General features: G+C 36.9%; 1 protein-coding gene across 2 annotated transcripts in view; it reads left to right on the top strand.

Annotated features, from left to right (window-relative positions):
• LOC128557043 (zinc finger protein 37-like) overlaps window positions 1-21339 on the top strand; it is a 50313-nt gene extending 28974 nt beyond the window's left edge. For both annotated transcript variants that reach the window (XM_053543565.1, XM_053543558.1), the window contains 6 exons: window positions 1794-2028; window positions 2911-3118; window positions 7412-7571; window positions 12168-13261; window positions 16562-16777; window positions 18126-21339. In XM_053543565.1, coding sequence (XP_053399540.1) covers window positions 1794-2028; window positions 2911-3118; window positions 7412-7571; window positions 12168-13261; window positions 16562-16777; window positions 18126-18388 — 2176 coding nt within the window. In that variant the 3' untranslated portion in view covers window positions 18389-21339. The remainder of the gene's footprint in view (window positions 1-1793; window positions 2029-2910; window positions 3119-7411; window positions 7572-12167; window positions 13262-16561; window positions 16778-18125) is intronic.
• The last annotated feature ends 435 nt before the right edge of the window (window positions 21340-21774 follow it).

Here is a 21774-nt window from a genome sequence, read left to right as displayed (position 1 = left end):
CACAAGTATTTTGAACTTTAAGAATACCAAACACTGTTTTTTTAGCTCACCTGTCACGAAGTGACAAGGTGAGCTTTTGTGATCGCGCGGTGTCCGTCGTCCGTCATACGTCCGTCCGTAAACTTTTGCTTGTGACCACTCTAGAGGTCACATTTTTCATGGGATCTTTATGAAAATTGGTCAGAATGTTCATCTTGATGATATCTAGGTCAAATTCGAAACTGGATCACGTGCCTTCAAAAACTAGGTCAGTAGGTCTAAAAATAGAAAAACCTTGTGACCTCTCTAGAGGCCATATATTTCACAAGATCTTCATGAAAATTGGTCAGAACGTTCATCTTGATGATATCTAGGTCAAGTTCGAAACTGGGTTACGTGCCATCAAAAACTAGGTCAGTAGGTCAAATAATAGAAAAACCTTGTGACCTCTCTAAAGGCCACATTTTTCATGGGATCTGTATGAAAGTTGGTCTGAATGTTCATCTTGATGATATCTAGGTCAAGTTCGAAACTGGGTCACGTGCGGTAAAAAACTAGGTCAGTAGGTCTAAAAATAGAAAAACCTTGTGACCTCTCTAGAGGCCATATATTTCATGAGATCTTCATGAAAATTGGTCAGAATGTTCACCTTGATGATATCTAGGTCATGTTCGAAAGTGGGTCACGTGCCCTCAAAAACTAGGTCAGTAGGTCAAATAATGGAAAAACCTTGTGACCTCTCTAGAGGCCATATTTTTCATGGGATCTGTATGAAAGTTGGTCTGAATGTTCACCTTGATGATATCTAGGTCAGTTTCGAAAGTGGGACACGTGCCTTCAAAAACTAGGTCAGTAGGTCAGATAATAGAAAAACCTTGTGACCTCTCTAAAGGCCATACTTTTCATAGGATCTGTATGAAAGTTGGTCTGAGTGTTCATCTTGATGATATCTAGATCAAGCTTGAAACAGGGTCATGTGCGGTCAAAAACTAGGTCAGTAGGTCTAAAAATAGAAAAACCTTGTGACCTCTCTAGAGGCCATACTTATGAATGCATCTCCATAAAAATTGGTCAGAATGTTCACCTTGATGATATCTAGGTCTTTTTTGAAACTGGGTCATGAGCCTTAAAAAACTAGGTCAGTAGGTCAAATAATAAAAAAACCTTGTGACCTCTCTAGAGGCCATACTTTTCATGGGATCTGTATGAAAGTTGGTCAGAATGTTCATCTTGATGATATCTAGGTCAAGTTTGAAACTGGGTCAACTGCGGTCAAAAACTAGGTCAGTAGGTCTAAAATTATTAAAATCTTTTGACCTCTCTAGAGGCCATATTTTTCAATGGATCTGAATGTTCACCTTGATGATATCTAGGTCAGTTTCGAAACTGGGTCACGTGCGGTCAAAAACTAGGCCAGTAGGTATAAAAATAGAAAAACCTTGTGACCTCTCTAGAGGCCATATTTTTCATGAGGTCTTCATGAAAATTAGTGAGAATGTTCACCTTGATGATATCTAGTTAAAATTCAAAACAGGGTCACGTACCTTCGAAAACTAGGTCAATAGGTCAAATAATAGAAAAACCTTGTGACCTCTCTAGAGACCATATTTTTCAATGGATCTTCTTGAAAATTGGTCAGAATTCTTATCTTGATAATATCTAGTTCAAGTTCAAAACTGGGTCACATGAGCTCAAAAACTAGGTCACTATGTCAAATAATAGAAAAAACGACGTCATACTCAAAACTGGGTCATGTGGGAAGAGGTGAGCGATTCAGGACCATCATGGTCCTCTTGTTTTTCATTATTCCACAGTCATACAGATCTGAACAACGATGATGATGGTCAGAGTCAGCATTGTGATGGTGGCAAGGGGGAAGATACTGGTTCAAGCAGAGACATGATATCAGAGAAAAAAGCAATATGCTTGAATACCGAACTTTTAAAACTAGCCAATCTAAGGATAAAGAAAATTTGTACGCAGAAGTTTTGTAATAAAATTGTGACTGTGACAGCAAGATATATTGGGACTTCTGCTCAACTAAACTGGGTAAGTAACAACATTTTACAACTTGATTTGTCCTTCGTTTCATCCAAGTCTGACATACCCTTGTAACAAGTGTGAAGACCTGGCTCATTTTAGCAACAAAAGGAGAACCTTTCTGACTGCTTGGATAGTTCGCTTTCCTTTTTTTCAAAGTAATTAAAATGTATATAAGATACTGACATAAGTTATAATGGGATGAGAAAAACATTCATGTTATCTCGGGGTTTCAAGCAGTCCAACTTCATGCCCCCAAACTGAACAGGACCAGTAAAATTTGTTCCAGTTATTGGTAGTTCAAGCCTTCAGACAAGAAGTATTATATAGGAATTTTTCTTTGATCTTACGATGAGTTCGAGCGAAGTGTGATGTTCAGATTATCCAAGTTTCAGTGAATGAACTTTGATTGAATGATTGTATAAAAAAACAGCTTCAACCCTCATTATTCCACACATAGTCAAGTGTCGTAGTCATCAATACTTGAGCTAGTGTTGTTTCACTTTATTGATTACTTGTAGGTTTACACTGTATGGTAAACATTCAGTCTACATCTGTGCATGTTTGTTGACATTGAATAATACTATCTTTCAAAGAGTGTAGTAAGTAAAATGAAACCACTGTCCTTGCTTGTTTTTTGCATTTATTACTATTAACTTGCTTGCTTAACTGCCTCAGTAGTTGGGAATTGCACTTGGGATGAGCCACACAATATATAATTTTAAATATGAATTTGAAACCATTATTGATTTGAAAAAAAAAGATATAGTGGGAAAATAAAGTCACTAGATACATTAAAATTGTGTACTTTAGTTGCTATGAGATTTATAATTGATGGAGCACATTGGGCAGAACGTCCAAACATTTAGCCTTTTTTTCTGTATTTTTCAGACGTGTTCCCGTAATCACCAGATATATACCTGGAACTCTCAGCCAAATGTGAATGCTACCCCAGCAGTAGATTTACTGCTTTGTTCTGTCATGCCTCCTACAGAATATTCTGCTGTACATGTTACGCTTAGAAATGTTGGAATAGAAATAATGTCACCGCCACCATCTATTGGGGTTGATGTGGCAGGTTTAATGAGCAGAAGAACAGGTGAATAATCTTCAAGTACTTTGAAATCATTAACCCTAATCATGCTGGACACGATTGGTTCTGCCATTGCGACCAGTGTAGATCATGATTAGCCTGTGCTGATCCATGCAGTCTGATCGAGATCTGCACTGTTCTCCATTCAGTCAGTATCTTTTTGGTAAGCACCCCTTTTAACAGTTTATGGTATTGTCCAAATTGAAAGATGGACAAATTCATTATAGAAATATAGCAAGATAAGGGTTTATATTTGTGAGGGACTAATTTATGTGGATTTCAGGATCAGGTTTCACCAGTCTGAGAAATGAGGTCCCAGTTAACAAAAAAAGTACCTATTCCATTTGTCTTCAAAATTTAAAATACACAAGTTCAAGCCATCATGAAATAAACGTTTTGACAAAAACCATGAAATTGTATATTCACAAAATGAAATGATTTCATAGTATATCTTGTAGATTGTTGATTAATAGAATGATTGAAGATTTTCCTTATTTTTCTGGTTCTAACACGACACCATTTGTTTTCCTATTCAATAAGGAAGGCTGAAAATTGTGTGTTATTATGCAATGATTCATTTCTGACGTCACAGTTATTATGTCATATGGTCAGTCGGCATAGCTGGAAAAGAAAACAGCAGAAAACATGCAAATATTTGACGAATGTCCTCAAGGATATACTTAAAAATCCTTTGAAATGTGTTAGAATCATAATAATATATCTCAAACAATGATTTGTTCTTGAATAAAGTCATCATGTGTCGTTTAGATGCGTATTATTATATCACTCGAGGCTGGGCCCCTGTGATATAATTTCTTCGCATCTAAACTCCAAATGATTTTATTCAATGACAAATCACTGTTTGGGATATATTATTTCTTAATCAAAAAGTAATAAATGAAGTCACACTGGCCATAGCATTGTCAAGTGTAAAGTTTGAGTGGTGAATTTCATGCAGAACAAGTAGAGAAATATGGACAATATTACTGGTCTTGTAAGCATGATTTTGGCAGGTTTGCAGGAGGAAGATTTTTTAAATTCTCCATATAGCTTTATAACTCTAATTTGCTTTTTTTCACAAAACTTTTCCGACTAAGCATTCTTTTTGAGAAATCTTTAATCTCTTTAAGCATTATAAGATGGTAAAATTCTATCGCTCAGAATTGTTGCTTTTATTGTACCTGTTTCTGCCTGTATTGTCATTATTGTAACTTCCATGAGACAAGACTGTTGAGTAGTTGAGCATGGCTAGCCTCTGACAGCTCTTGTTTTTAGCTAACCTGTCACATAGTGACAAGGTGAGCTTTTGTGATCACCCTTCGTCCGTCGTCCATAGTCTGTGCGTGCGTGTGTGCGTCAACAATTTCTTGTCTGCACGATAGTGGTTTCATTTATGATTTTATTTTAACCAAACTTGCACACAACTTGTATCGCCATAAGATCTCGGTTCCTTTCTTGAACTGGCCAGATCCCATTATGGGTTCCAGAGTTATGGCCCCTGAAAGGGCTAAAATTAGCTATTTTGACCTTGTCTGCACAATAGCAGCTTCATTTATGATTTCAATTTAATCAAACTTGCACACAACTTGTGTCACCATAAGATCTCGGTTCCTTTCTTGAACCAGCTAGATCCCTTATTGGGTTCCAGAGTTATGGCCCCTGAAAGGGCCAAAATTAGCTATTTTGACCTTGTCTGCACAATAGCAGCTTCATTATGCCCCCCTTTGAAGAAGGAGGGGTATATTGTTTTGCAGATGTCTGTTGGTCGGTCGGTCGGTCTGTCGGTCGGTCGGTCGGTCGGAATGTAGACCAATCAGTTTCCGGATGATAACTCAAGAACTCTTGGGCCTAGGATCATGAAAGTTGATAGGGAGGTTGGTCATCACCAGCAGATGTCCCCTATTGATTTTGAGGTCTGTATGTCAAAGGTCAAGGTCACAGTGACCCTGAATAGTAAAACGGTTTCCGGATGATAACTCAAGAACCCTTGGGCCTAGGATCATGAAAGTTGATAGGGAGGTTGGTCATGACCAGCAGATGACCCCTATTGATTTTGAGGTCAGTATGTTAAAGGACAAGGTCACAGTGACCCTGAACAGTTAAACGGTTTCCGGATGATAACTCAAGAACGCTTAGGCCTAGGGTCACAAAAGTTGATAGGGAGATTGGTCACAACCAGCAGATGACTCGTATTGATTTTGAGGTCAGTATGTCAAAGGTCAAGGTCACAGTGACCAGGAACAGTAAAATGGTTTCTGGGCAATAACTCAAGAACGCTTGGGCCTAGTGTCAGGAAAATTGATAGGTTGGCTATGACCAGCAGATGACCCATATTGATTTTGAGGTCATTAGGTCAAAGGTCAAGGTCACATTGGTCAGGAACAGTTAAACAGTTTCTGATCTTCTTGTCCAAAACCATAGGGCCTAGGGCTTTGATATTTGGTATGAAGCACAATCTAGTGGTCCTGGGGGTCACATGGTTTACATAGACTTATTATAGGGAGAAACTTTGAAAATCTTCTTGTCGAAACCGCAAAGACTATGGCTTTGATATTTTGTAATGTAGCATCATCTAGTGGTTCTCTACCAAGTTTGTTCAAATTATCCCTCTAGGGTCAAATATGGCCCTGCCCCACGGGTCACATGGTTCATATAGACTTATATAGGGAAAAACTTAGAATCTTCATGTCCATAACTTACATCATTCAAATTTGGACCACATGTTTAGTTTTGAGTGGCAAGATGAACCTTGACATGAGTTGACCTTGATCTTGACCTAGTGACCTACTTTCACATATCTGTAGCTACAGCCTTCAAATTTGAACCACATGCATAGTTTTGTGTACCGAAATGAACTATGATCTTGAGATTGACCTAGTGACCTACTTTCACATTTCTGAAGCTACAGGCTCCAAATTTGGACTGCATGCATATTTATTTTTGTGTTCTGAATTGAAATTTGACATTGATTTTTACCTATTACCTACTTTCACATTTCTTAAGCCACAGCCTCCTAATTTGAAGCACATGCATAATTCCGTTTACCGAAATGAACTTTGACCTTGAAATTGATCTAGTGACCTACTTTCACATTTCTCAAGCTGCAGCTTTCAAATTTGGACCACATACACTTTGTTTTGTACCGAAATGAAATTTGACCTTGATTTTGACCTTGAGCTAGTCTTGAAATTTGGAACATTCAAAAATGGCTCAGTGGATGGCGCCAAGATCTCTCTGTAATCTCTTGTTAGGTTAATAGGTTGAAGGTCAAGGTCAGATCAAACCAGAATGGTAGAACTTTTGTTTACAGTGAGCATTATAATTTCTGTTCCTTGTGCATCAAGGGGGGCATTTCGTGTTCGACGAGCTCTTGTTATTGATTTGATTTTAACCAAACTTTCACACAACTTGTATCACCACAAGGTCTTGGTTCCTTTCTTGAACTGGCCAAATTCCGTCATGGGTTCCAGAGTTGTGGCCGCTTAAAGGTCCAAAATTGGCTATTTTGGCTATTGCAGCCATATAGAGACTTCATTTATGGTTTTATTTGATACAAACTTCCAAAATATCTTCAACAACAATAAATCTTAGATTCCATGACAAATCAGATCCAATCGTAGGTTCCAGAGTTATTTTATATCTGATTACCTCCCCTGATTGTAATCAAAATGGATTTATATCAGTACGTACTTATAGGACTTATTTGAAATTTCATTATTGTCATTAGTTGGACTGAGACAATCAGGGTAGATAACTGTGGACTGATTTTATGTCAAATTACCTCCCTTTATTTCAAATTAAAATGGGTATATCTCTGTAACTAATGAAGATACTGATCTGAAATTTCATTTATGTCAACATATTTATTTGGCAGATCCTTCTTTTGTTCACTTACAATAAATTTTTTTAATTACTTCCCTTTTACGTTACTATAAATAGCTTATTTTTAGTAACTTTTTTATTATTGGCCATAGGAAAAAACCGAGACCACTTTTCAGTGGTACAACATGGATGGTACCTCCAATTTTTAGGTGCATTTTGACATACCTGTACCTTGTAAGAATTGTTTTTTCTTTTTGGTTAAATTTCTTCCCTTTGTTGTTCCTGTCCTTTGGACTTAGATATTTTTTCTGAGGACCTTCTTGTCCTCAAGTGCAATGATAACAGGTGAACGATACAGGGCCATCATGGCCCTCTTGTTGAATAATTTGACTAGCATTCTGTTTCAATTTTAACTTTATACATTTCATTTACATTTGCCTGCATTCAGCAAACAATATGTTCATCTTTCTCTTACAGAAAATCCTGTATCAGTAAGCTTTGGCCAGAGCATTGGAAGATCTAATCAATATCAGCAATACCCAGATTTTGAGAGATTACGTGTGAAAGGAGAATTAGGTTCGGAAGACGCTGTTTATCTTGACTCCAATGTTGAAGAGTCTACTACTGATGACATGATGTATGCTTTCAAGTTGTTTCTGCCTTTTCTTAGTTCACCTGAGCAAAAAATGCTCAGGTGTGCTTTAAGGATCATTGTATGTCTATTGTCTGTCTGTCAACTACAATTTCTTTAAAGAATGTCTGTTTGCTAAACCACAAAGCCAATTTCAGCCAATTTCACAGGAATGTACCTTAAATTGTTCGCTTCCAGATTTCTTTAAGTCAAGATCAACCATGCAGAATTTTGTTCGAATGGCAACCAAAAGGAATTGCTTTAAAAATCTTCTCAGATTTCAAAATTTTTTCACAGCAGTGTTTCTTGGGTCACCCTTTACCCAATTCCTTCAGGTCATGTTGATTTGTTTAAAAAAATATTGCCGCCAGGAGGAATGGTTGGTTTTATGTATATATTTATGTATTTGTAAAAAAAAAAAAACAACACTTTTCTCAGATCAGTCTGTGAACCAACAAACCATGGCACATTCCTGTTGCACATAATTTGTGTATGTCTTCCTTCATTCGTGAAACAAGCTGTGTGGTAGGGAGTATAAATTCACTACCAAGAGATGACCTTGTTTTCTGTGTCTTCCCCTCCGAAATGGCAGGCTCAGTTTCAAACGATATGAGTGAAATGTCTGTTTGACCCTCTGCCAAACTGCTTCAGTCTATGCTGCCATTGGATGTGGCTTTTTATGCCCCTGAAGGGAGGCATATAAGTTTTCAACTTCCGTTCATTAGTTCGTTCGTTCGTCACAACGTTAACTTTTTGCATGAAGGCACTTTACTCGCGAACCACTGCACCCAGGACCTTCAAACTTCACGTGCTGATAGTACTTATTGAGTACACGACCCCTACTGACTTTGGGGTCACCAGGTCAAAGGTCAAGGTCACCAGGTCAAAGGTCAAGGCGCTGCGGGGGGCATTTGTCACCATTAGTGACAGCTCTTGTTTTTTTCTATATTAAAAATTTAAAAAAGCTTCTATCAGAAACTCCTGACTTGATTTTCAAATAATTTCACTTGGAGTGTTCTGTTGGTGATCTTTCATTTCCTTTGGTTCATTTTGCTATGTTAAAAAATCGCCTCTAAAAGGTGGGGCAGGTTTCTACAATGAAAACTTCGAAAATTTTCTTGTCAGACTGCCTCAGTAGCCTAGTGATAGAGTGTCTGAATATCTGGTTGTGTCATACTAAAGACATGAAAAATGGTACTTTTAGCCTCCTGTTTGTTGCTTAGCATTAAGAGGATAGTTGTAAGACTGTTCAGTCTGGTGTCAGTACAGTGTGACTAAATCGGATATTCTGCCTACAACTTAATATTTGAGTGAGATAGCACTACAGTTTTGGGCATTATGCTTACTGCTACAAATAGACAGCTGTTTAAATGATTGAAAAATTGTTGAAAAGATGCTCAACCCAAATGCACACACTTCCGTCAGAAGCTGCTAACTTTACAGAGTAGTGAGTGATTACACAAAGATTCTCTTTAAAACTTCTTCAGATATTTGTTAAAAACATTGCCACCAGTGGCAGTGTTGCTTTTCTCTATATATGTGTAATGTAAATTTTTCATATGCCAAATTAAAAAAATAGGACATGCTGTCTGTCCATCTGTCAAAGGTCCAGGTCACAGTGATCTTGAGACTCAACAATTTCCAGACTCGTAAATCATAAAGTACAACAACTTTCGGTTTCAAAGGTAACACAATAATGTTAGTAGTGCAAGAGGAAGTTCACTGTTCACAGCGGCTCTAATGTCAAAGGTCACGGGGACCTGAATTTCTCAATTTTAAGCTTCACTATTTGGAGAAAAGGGGTGCTATTCTACTCGCTCCAGTGTCGGCATGAGCTTTCTTGGTTAAATTTTTTCAGCAACCTTTGTTTTTCTTTGTTACTATTGCTTATATCTTACTGTTACTTCAAAGTAACATTGTGTAGCATGCAAATAAAGTATTTGCACAGGTTGGGCCCATTATACCCAAGTTAAGGTCAACAAGGTGTTACACTTAGGTTATTTTTAAGGTTAAAGTTTTTCGGCAACCTTTGTTTTTCTGTCATATCTTTGTTACTATTGCTTATATCTTACTGTAAGTTCACATAAACATTGTCCAGCACAGAAACAAAGTATGTGCAGGGGCGGGGTCCATTATACACAAGGTCAAGGTCACCAAGGTGTAATACTTGGGTTATTTTCAAGGTTTAAGTTTTTTAGCAACCTTTGTTTTTCTGTCATATCTTTGATACTGTTATAATGCTTATATCTTACTGTAAGTTCACATAGACTTTGTCCAGCATACGAACAAAGTATTTGCAGGGGCTGGACCCATTATACCCAAGGTCAAGGTCACCAAGGTGTTATACTTGGAATTATTTTCATGTTAAATTTTTTCGAAAGTTTCGTTTATAGACATATCTTTGGTACTTTAAAAAAATAAAGATATAATTTAATTCAATCAAAATAAAGTCAGTGCCCCTTCCATACTTGACATTTATCCCCTCTGAGTATTAGGGTTTTTTTTATTGGTGTATCTTCCTTTTAAAGTAGGGGTCTCTTATTGAGACATAAATTAATTTTACTGTCATAATGCAGAATAGTGGTTAACTGCGCTGTGTTACGGACAGCTCATGTTTTTCTTTTTGGTTATGGACTGGGCTCTGAGTCATAAAGTGTAACAGCTTTCAAACTCAACAGGAAGACTTAAGCACCATTTGATGAGGTTGTCTGTATGTTTAGCTCGACTTTTCGAACAAAAAGTAGAGCTATTGCTCTCGCCCTGTTGTCGGCGTTGGCGTCGGTGTCTGCATCAGCATCGCCTTTGGTTAAAGTATCTCCGTTACTATCAAAGCTATTGACTTGAAACTTAAAGTATTATTTACTGTCAGAGTCTACACCAGGAGAAACAATCCCCATAGCTCTGATTTGAATTTTGACAGAATTATGCCCCTTTTTAACTTGGAATTTTTTGTTAATATTTTTGATGAAGTCAAATATCTCTATTACCATTAAAGCTTGACTTGAAACTCAAAATAGTTATTAAGTCTGCACCAGGAGACACAATTCTCATAACTCTGATTTGAATTTTGACAGAATTATGCCCCTTTTTAACTTAGAATTTTCGGTTAAATTTTTTTGACAAAGTCAAATATCTCTGTTTCTGCTTTTGACTTGAAACTTGAAATACTTATTTACAATCAAAGTCTACACCAGGAGAAACAATCCCCATAAATCTGATTGAATTTTGACAGAATTATGCCCCTTTTTAACTTAGATATTTTGTTAAGATTTTTGATAAAGTCAAATATCTCTGTTACTATTAAAGCTTTTGACTTGAAACTCAAAATAGTTATTTACTATCAAAGTCTACACCAGGAGACACAATTCCCATAACTCTGATTTGAATTTTGACAGAATTATGTCCCTTTTTAACTTGGAATCTTGTGAAAAACCCTAGTTAGTAACATACTTAAGATCAACATTTATTGTGATCCCAAAAAAATTGAGGAGGGGGCACTTAGGTTAACTTTAGTCCAGCCAGATGTCTGTCAGTCTGTCTTTGACCTGAAGTCATTAAATATTGGAAGATTGTAATTCTGCATGTGGAAAGATGAACCTCAATGATTCTGACAGTGAAAAATAAGCATAAAGAGTCTTAAAAGGTTGTGTTGCACATATCTAAAAATGTTTTTTGACGTAGAGTCATGAAACATTATTGTTATAGGATTGTTATTCACTATTTGAAGATGTGCACCTGGGATTTTGAAGTTAAACCAGAGTGATGATCCCTACCATGATAGCAAAATTTGTTACTTTAGTGAAAAACATGGCTTAAAAGTTTTTTCACACCTATCTTGGAAAGTTTATTACTTGGACTACTGAAACTTAATAATAATGTCGTTCAGCATGTGAAGTTGTGCACTTGAGGTTATATAGATAATGTGAACAACCACTTAGTCTGGCATTGTCAACAGGTAACATATGACCATACTGCAACAGGTAGTTGAGATACCAGTGTCTTATAGACACACGTCTTGTTAGTCCATGACACTACTATAAAGAGATTTTGATGTTATTTGGTGTTATTTCTCCCAGTAACATTTTGTATCACAGGCAAGACATAGGTCTGTAACTTTTAAGAATTGTAGGCTTGGAATTCTTAGGTTGACACTGTGTGTACTTAAAATAGTTATTGTGTGCTTTGCAATAAAAGCTAAAATGGTAAAACAGTATATATGCAGAATTTAAGTTTATTGCTGTATACAGGTATTGAATGGTTTGCTGGTCAGTAGTCAGAACTGTCCCCTGAGACTATTGAAAGGACCTTGGGCAACAGTTTTGACTATCCAACACTTGACATCAGAAATAAATTTTCATAATATGTTTACATGCTTTGTTTTTAACCCAGCAAAATTCAGTTTTGAACTATTGACTGGTCAGTAACACAGAAATGGACTGGCAATTTATATTTAGGGACATCTATATATAAAATGAGTAATAAAGGCAAAACTGATTCTGATTCTCATGCTTTTAAGGGTTTGTTTGGAAACTTGTAGTAATTATTGGTCCCATAAACTTCACAGTTTTTATTCATTTCACAAATATATATTTCACATTTTAGGTTTAGTAACACAGAAATCAAGATTGAAGTAAATGAGGAAGAAAGCCAAATGGACTTAGAAACAGATTCAGCTACGGATGAAGAATACAATTATATTGATTTTTTCAGCAGTACAAATAAAGTACTGAAATTACAAGAAAGTGGAGATAAGGGCATAGAGGATTGTGGAATAAAAAGTGCAAGAATTAAGAAAAAAGGTTACAGACCTAATTATGCAGCATTAGAATGGAAAGAGGATAGTGATGTAGAAAATGAAGGGTCAGGTGGTATTACACACGATAGAAATGAAGATCAAAGCATGGTTGAAGATGAGGAAGAAACAGAAAGAAAATCAGATGCAACAGATGATCCAGACTTTAACATAGCTGGTGAAGCTGGAGATGAAGATAGTGAAGTTGATTCATCAGAAGATGACACTATTGACAATGATGCTGCTGAAAATGATGTAGAAATTAGTGATGACACCATTAGTAAAGAAAATAAACATAGATTAGCAGCAACATCAAAACAAACAAATGAATGTCCATCTGAAGGTGAGCTGGAGCCAAAAAGAAAGAGATTAAGAAGACCTAATAGAAAAAAACAAGAAAAAGCTGAAGTAAAGCAAAATAAAACAAAAAAGCCATGGATAAAGATACATTTAGCTGATCATGATGACAAATATAAGATAGAGACAGTAGAGTCCTTTGAGAGGAAAAATCGCAAAATTGATGCAAGTGAAAATTTGTATTCTTGTTTAGTCTGTCAACACTTTAAATGTTCTTCTAAAGATGCAATTGAAGACCATCTTGAAAAACATGTGAACAAAGCTCTAGAATGTGAGAATTGTCAATATATAAGTTATTGTTGTACAGATATACGGGAACACAGACGGAAGTGTAGTCAAACAGTTAAAGCAGTATTTGTGTGTGACATTTGTGGCTATTGTGTTTCTTCGAGTGACAGTAAGAAGAATCACATGGGGAAGGTCCATGACGTTGCAGAGTGGAAGTGCCGATATTGTCCAGATTTATTTCGAACAAGAAATGAAAGATTAGATCACATGCGACATGAGCACCCTGAGTCTTGCCAATACTGTGATTCCTGTAGACAAAGTAAGTCCTAATTTAGGTGGATATTGGTTTTACTGTACCATTTTAGACAATTTGATAATGTTCAAATTCATGCTATACTTGAGGATTTGATAGTGGAAATTTTGTATTTCAAGTCAAGATTTCATAAACATTGATTGTGTATGAATTTTTTTTGTTGAGTGATCAACTTAATTGGCGATCTCTGTCCTTGTACTTTCTTTGATAAGTCAAGAGTCATTTCAGTGTATTTTGTATATATAAGGTTATTAACAGAAGTTTACATTCAGTACATTCCCAGTGTGCATGCCAATTGCCAAGTACTCCCAGCAGTATTGATGATGTTTAAAACATGTCTTACTGGATATATAATAATGCCTTGCTTTGAAGAAAAGGGTATATATTGTGTTGCTCATTGCCGGTTCGTCTATTGCTTGGTTGACCATTTTCATTGGTATCACACTGATCAAACTTTCGAGGATGATTGTCTTTGGTAAATTGATGACTTGTATAGTTTTGGAGGTCAGTTGGTCAAAGGTCAGTGTCATAGTGACCTTGTGACTGAAAACAGTAAAGGTTGAAAACCAAAGAATGTATTGGACAACAGTTTTCAAACGTCACTGGATCATTGCCTATTGTCCGTAGAGAACTCAGGATTTTATCGGTCAGTAGGTCAGAGACTAAGGTCATAGTGCTTTAAAGACCGAAAACAGTTCCTATGCGAAGAATGCTTTGGCTGTGAATTTTCGTAGGATGGTTGGTTGTAGTCACTAGATGATCTGTGTTGTTCTACATATCCACTTGCCTTCAACAGGCCATCATGAGATGCATATATTTTTAGCTCACCTGAGCCAAAGGCTCATGGTGAGCTTTTGTGACCGCTCAATGTCCGTCGTCAGTTGTCCGTCATGTGTCGTGTGTCCGTCAACATTTTCTAAAAAAATCTTCTTCTTGAAAACCACTGGGCAGAATTACACCAAACTTCACAGGAATGATCCTTGGGTGCCTCCCTTCCAAAATTATTCAAAGATTTGAATTCCATTTAGAACTCTGGTTGCCATGGCAACCGAAAGGAAAAACTTTAAAAATCTTCTTGTCCAAATCCACAAGGCATAGAGCCTTGATTTATGGCATGTGACATCATCTGATGGTCCTCTATGAAAATTGTTCAAATTATGCCCCTGGGGTGAAAAGAGGCCCGCCCCGGGAGTCCCAAGTTTTACATTGACTTATATAGGAAAAAACTTTAAAAATCTTCTTGTCTGAAATTTCAAGACCTAGGCCATTGGTATGTAGCATTACCTTGTAGTTCTCTACCAAGATTGTTCAAATTTTTACCCTGGGGCGAAAAGAGGCCCAGCCCCGGGGGTCCTAAGTTTTATATTGACTGATATGTATAAGAAAAATCTTTAAAAATCTTCTTTCCTGAAACTGCAAGGCCTAGGCTTTTGATACTTGGTATGTAGCATTGCTTAGTGGTCCTCTACAGGAATTGTTCAAATTATGCTCCTGGGGTGAAAGAGGCCCTGTGTTGGGGGTCCCAAGTTTTACATATACTTATATAGGAACTTTTTTAAAAAATCTTCTTGTCTGAAAGTTCAAGGCCTAAGCCTTTGATATTTGGTTTATAACATTGTGTAGTGGACCTCTAACAAGATTGTTCAAATTATGACCCTGGGGTGAAAAGAGGCCCCGCTCTGGGGGTCACTTGTTTTATGAGTTACATGTATATGGGAATAAATACTTAAAAAACTATCAGATCATATTTCTTAGACAGCTTAATTATAATTACCTGCTGACCTACTTTCTTGTTTTTTAAGATACTGCCTTGAAATTTGGATGACATGTACAGTTTTGCACACCGATCTTAAAACTGACTTTCAGTGACCATGAATGTAACCTACTGACCTACTTTTAATATTTTAGCATCAGTTTGCCATTTTAAACATGTGGCGCATATAACTCAGGTGAGCGATTCAGGGTCATCATGACCCTCTTGTTTGACAAATAGCTCTTATGACCATGCAAATACAAGTTTCTAGCGTTCTTTTAAAGATATTTAGCTGACTAGATTCATACTCAAGATGAACTTTTAGGATAGTCGGATGTACCTTGTCCAATTTCCAAACCAGTTTCAACCAGACTGCACAGGAATGATCCTTGGGTGGTCCCCCTTCAGATTCCTTTAAATCTAGGTCATGCATGCAGAACTCTGGTTGCTATGGCAACAAAAAGAAGAACTTTTAAAATCTTCTCAGGAGCAACAATGGTTACTCATTGTAGGCTTTAACAGCAAAATATAAAAGAAGACCTTGAAATAATTTTAAATGAAATGTATAAACCATGTTTACCAAACTTGGTAAAAAGTAAGATCAGATGGTCGATGTCCTCTTAAAGTGAGCAACTGAGGCCCATTAAGGCTAATTGTTTTAAGAGTTACCCTCCATTTTGTTCAAATGGGGACAAAAATATCTTTAAATTACTTTTATCTTGAAACTGCTTGTAGGATCGTCATTAAACTTGGTTGGTAGCACCCATGTAAAATTCTCTTAAATATTTTGAATGGGGGAACTTGACCTGTTAACCATTTATGATGTAATTTGTCATACATATATTGAAGATCAAACAGTCAAGGTCAGGGGAGCAAGTCAAGGTAATAGGTGAGCAACTTATGGTTATATTATGGCCATTTTGTCATTGTTTTTGTAAGCATAAAGAGTGCTTATTCATAGAGTTCAGATCAAAACACTTTTGACTGTTACCTATTTTTCATTGTGTTACGCAGGACTGTATGTTTATGCCCACATTTTGGTGGGGCGGGCATATAGATTTGCCCTTGTCCGTCCGTCCTTCCGAGAATGTTGTGTCGCACTTAGCATCAAAAGTATTTGTCGTAGAGTCACAAAACTTTACAGGAATGTTGGTCAGCATGTGTAGTTGTGCACCTGGGGTTTCGCGTCCGGATTCATTCAGTCATGTAGGAGTTATGGCCCCTGACTTTGTAAAAATTGGTCATTTTAGTGTTGTGTCGAGCCTAGCTCCAAAAGTATTTGACGTAGAGTCACAAAACTTTACAGGAATGTTGGTCAGCATGTGTAGTTGTGCACCTGGGGTTTCGTGTCCAGATTCATTCAGTCATGTAGGAGTTATGGCCCCTGACTTAGTAAAAAAATTGGTCATTTCTAGTTTTGAAATTAACTATGCTCAATATTGTATATTAATTATGGTTAAGATAAGTTTGCCAGTCACCTGCTTAAGGTTTCATCCATTGATAGGTTCAATACCCGGCATTTGCCATCATACATGTATTTCTTGTTATTTCAGGTAAATTCAAAATGAGTAAAGAAGAATTTCAGACTCACATACAGAATTGTAGTTCAAAAGTTCAGTGTCAGATATGTGGGACATTTGTAGTGTTGAACGGTATGAACAAACATATCCATGATAAACACGAGAACGTTAGGAAGTACCAGTGTCATAAGTGTCCTTATTCTGCCAAAAGTTCAAAAAGGTTGAAAACACATCTCCTTAGTCATGAGAGTAAGTATAGATAGATATTTTTAAGAAGAGGGAGTATTGTTTTGCTGGTGTCAGTAGGTCTGTGGTCATTTGGTCCACCTGTCTGTCATTGGTAGCTTGTCATTCAGTAGACCTTTTCCTATCAAGAACTGGAAACACCTGGATTTACTGCGGTCAAACGGATGATAGCCTGTGGTCAATATGTGACCACTATTATTCTAGAAATTAATAGATCAGATTTCAAGGCCACAGTGACATTGAGACTGAAGACAGTTTCTGCTCTATAACTAACGAAAACTTCGGCCAACAGTGCTCAAACTTAATTAAGTTGATGTAGTGTTCAGTAAATGACACTTATATTTGACGAGACCAGTAAGTCAAAGGTCAAGGTGACTTTGTAAACAGTTGTCAAACTTTAGAGGATGATTTCCTGTGGTCAACAGATAACTCCTATTGTTTTGGCGGTCAGGAAGGTCAAATGTAAGGTCACAGTGACCTTGATACAGATAATTCATTTACTTTCAATGATGTGAGACTGTCTTGCAGTACAGTATAACTTCACTGTACTCACACTTCATAGGGTGATTTCATGTGGTAATTTGTTAACCCTTAATAGTTTAAATGTCATGGTCAAAATTAGTTACATTGAGACTAAAAATGTTTTCTGGTTAATAGCAGCAAGGAGAATACTCTAGCATTTGTAGCATTATTGTCTATCATCAGTAGATTACTCATGTTGCTTCTGGTGTCATTAGGTCAAAGATCTTAATTTCTGGTTGTGAGTCATCATTAACTTAAGTTACAGAATGAATTTTTAACACCATGAAAAATGTTAATTATAGATAAATTTTGTTTTCTTGAGAGCAAAAAAAAAATCTAGCATTAAAAAACATGTGATGGATTAGTGACTTTAATTTGTATATCTTACATAAAAACCTGTGAGAGAATAAAAATTATTGCTTACTTCACATTTTGAGTAGTTTGCTGGTTTAGCTCACAATATGTATAATACAAGGCTTAATTCAGGGGTTGCAGGTTGATATCTGGAACAATCTTCTGGTGATGACTGACTGAACAAATAATAACTTATCTCTGGAGACATTTGTCCTCTACTGCTGATTCATGTCAGGCCGTTGCTGGGTTCTTCCAGAAAACAGGTATTTATTGTGCAGCCATACCTTGTATATATTTGAAAAAATGTTAAAAGGCTTGCAGCTGTAGACAAAGTCTGCAGGGATTTAAGCCCAAAACCTCCAGATCAGGAGACTTGTCCCTCTGTCGCTGCACCACTGTGCCTCTCCACAATTTTTCCCCTTGTTAGCTAATTGATCAATACATGTTCATAACATTTATGCTTGTTATTTTACAGATATTCATCCCCATGGCTGTGACCAGTGCTCTTTCACTTGTATTCAGCCATACCAGCTGAAATCACATATGCGAACACATACAGGAGAGAAACCGTACAAATGTACACAGTGTAAATATGCCGCAGCTTGGAATGTTCAGCTCAAGGAACATGTCAAAGTTCACAGTATGGAGACAGCTGTGATGTGTAATAAATGTGATATTATATTCAAAAATGAAAAAACACTTCATATTCACATAAAGAAGGAACAGTGTCTCTTGTGAAAGTGTTTTCTGGGGACATTTTGTAACTGCATAAAGATATTAAAAAGACATCAAAAAAACATGTATAAGCATGGGAAGATCATAGTTTCTGATTATGTGTATGGATTGCATATATATATATGGCGATATTTCAATAATTATGCAATTTATTTTTAGCTCACCTGTCACAAAGTGACAAGGTGAGCTTTTGTGAGCGTGTGGCGTCCGTCGTCCGTGCGTAAACTTTTGCTTGTGACCACTCTAGAGGTCACATTTTTCATGGGATCTTTATGAAAGTTGGTCAGAATGTTCGTCTTGATGATATCTAGGTCAAGTTCGAAACTGGGTCACATGCGGTCAAAAACTAGGTCAGTAGGTCTAAAAATAGAAAAACCTTGTGACCTCTCTAGAGGCCATATTTTTCATGAGATCTCATGAAAATTGGTCAGAATGTTCACCTTGATGACATCTAGGTCAAGTTCGAAACTGGGTCACGTGGGGTCAAAAACTAAGTCAGTAGGTCTAAAAATAGAAAAACCTTGTGAGCTCTCTAGTGGCCATATTTCTCAATGGATCTGTATGAAAATTGGTCATAATGTTCTCCTTGATGATGTCTAGGTCAGATTCGAAACTGGGTCACGTGGGGTCAAAAACTAGGTCAGTAGGTCAAAAATAGAAAAACCTTGTGACCTCTCTAGAGGCCGTATTTCTCAATGGATCTTCATGAAGATTGGTCAGAATGTTCATCTTGATGATATCTAGGTCAAGTTTGAAACTGGGTCACATGCGGTCAAAAACTAGGTCAGTAGGTCTAAAAATAGAAAAACCTTGTGACCTCTCTATAGGCCATATTTTTCATGAGATCTTCATGAAAATTGGTCAGAATGTTCACCTTGATGGTATCTAGGTCAAGTTTGAAACTGGATCACGTGGGGTCAAAAACTAGGTCAGTAGGTCTAAAAATATAAAAACCTTGTGACCTGTCTTAGAGGCCATATTTTTCAATGGATCTTCATGAAAATTGGTCAGAATGTTCACCTTGATGATATCTAGGTCAAGTTCGAAAGTGGGTCACGTGGGGTCAAAAACTATGTCAGTAGGTCAAAAAATAGAAAAACCTTGTGACCTCTCTAGAGGCCATATTTCTCAATGGATCTTCATGAAAATTGGTCAGAATGTTCACCTTGATGATATCTAGGTCAAGTTCGAAACTGGGTCACGTGCGGTCAAAAACTAGGTCAGTAGGTCTGAAAATAGAAAAACTTTGTGACCTCTCTAGAGGCCATATTTTTCATGGGATCTTTATGAAAATTGGTCAGAATGTTCAACTTGATGATATCTAGGTCGAGTTTGAAACTGGGTCAAGTGCGGTCAATAACTAGGTCAGTAGATCTAAAAATAGAAAAACCTTGTGACCTCTCTAGAGGCCATATTTTTCAAGAGATCTTCATGAAAATTGATCAGAATGTTCATCTGGATGATATTTAGGTCAAATTCGAAACTGGGTCACGTGGGGTCAAAAACTAGGTCAGTAGGTCTAAAAATAGAAAAACCTTGTGACCTCTCTAGAGGCCATATTTCTCAGTGGATCTTCATGAAAATTGGTGAGAGTGTTCAGCTTGATGATATCTAGGTCAAGTTCGAAACTGGGTCATGTGCGGTCAAAAACTAGGTCAGTAGGTTGAAAAATAGAAAAACCTTGTGACCTCTCTACAGGCCATATTTTTCATGAGATCTTCATGAAAATTGGTGAGAATGTTCACCTTGATGATATCTAGGTGAAGTTTAAAAGTGGGTCACGTGCCTTCAAAAACTAGGTCATTTGGTCAAATAATGGAAAAACCTTGACTGTGACCTCTAGAGGTCATATTTTTCAATGGATCTTCATGAAAATTGGTCAGAATTTTTTATCTTGATGATATCTAGGTCACATGTGCTCAAAAACTAGGTCACTATGTCAAAGAATAGAAATAACGACGTCATACTCAGTTTAACACTGGGTCATGTGGGGATAGGTGAGCGATTCAGGACCATCATGGTCCTCTTGTTGTAATGATTTCATAAAACATTTCAAATAAGTCTAGGTACTTGGGAATTAATTTTTATACACAATTGGTGGGCCACATACTCTGAAGTTGTCTGCTGTTGAACCTAGCAAAATTTGGTGACCATGTGGACATGATTATTTACAGCCTAGTTTCGTAACCAGCTGAATTGCTTCAGAGACTCTGGAATTGTGGCCATTGAATTACTTAAAATTGTGAAAATTGACAGTGTCCGCTCGCCAGCTTGAGTAGAACTTATCCAGTGTTCACCAAACTTGTTCATATGTATATATATATTGGTAGGATCTCTCTGGCAAGCTTGATAACCAACTGGACTCTTTGAGTCTCTCTGGAGTTATACCTTTGAATTACTCAAAATTGTGAAAATTGACAGTGTCTGCACTCCAACTTAATAGAACTTACCCGATGTTCTCCACAATTGGTCATAATATATGAGCCGCGCCATGAGAAAACCAACATAGTGGGTATGCGACCAGCAAGGATCCAGACCAGCCTGCGCATCCGCGCAGTCTGGTCAGGATCCATGCTGTTCGCTAACGGTTTCTCTAATTGTAATAGGCTTTGAAAGCGAACAGCATGGATCCTGACCAGACTGCTCGGATGCGCAGGCTGGTCAGGATCCTTGCTGGTCGCATACCCACTATGTTGGTTTTCCCATGGCACGGCTCATATATATTGATATGACATCTCTGGCAAGTTTGATAACCAACTCAATCCTTTGAGACTTTTGAGTTATAACCTTTGAATTACTCAAAGTTTTGAAATTGACAGTCTGCTCACAAACTTGAGCAATGTACTCCTGTTGTTTTCTACATTATGCACATTTTTATAGCTCTTGTGACATAACTTTTTGATCAACCCTCAAAGCTGCTGTTCATTATGTAGATATAAAACTTCAAAAGATCATTTCTTTTATTATCTTTTGTGAGATGCCAGATGGAGAACAGTAGTGTACATGTCAAATGGTGTTCATTTCTGGATCAATAGTGTTCCTCTTTATAGAGAAGACACATTTATCAGTGTAGAATTGTTTTTTGTTTGTCATTTTCAATTTCTGATCATTTAAATGACTTCTTTTTCCACAATAACAAATTATTTATTAGTAAGAAAATAGTGATAATCTTACTTGGTCGAGCAATTATATGCAAGATATTTTTCAATTCTTATCGTAATATTCATGTAAAGTGTACAAATTGTACAATATCTGTGAAGAGAGTTATAAAAAGGCTTATCTATTTATAGCTGCATTGAAATGTAGTAAAAATACTAAACAGGATAAAGTGAATTAATAATCTTCATTAAGAAACCATGGATGGTTGCTGTGCCACCTTCCTATCTTTT

This window comes from Mercenaria mercenaria, chromosome 1 (assembly GCF_021730395.1).
Source record: "Mercenaria mercenaria strain notata chromosome 1, MADL_Memer_1, whole genome shotgun sequence".
Classification (NCBI taxonomy): domain Eukaryota; kingdom Metazoa; phylum Mollusca; class Bivalvia; order Venerida; family Veneridae; genus Mercenaria; species Mercenaria mercenaria.
The sequence above is the reverse complement of the archived record's forward strand: the minus strand, read 5'-3'. Positions and strand labels throughout refer to the sequence as shown.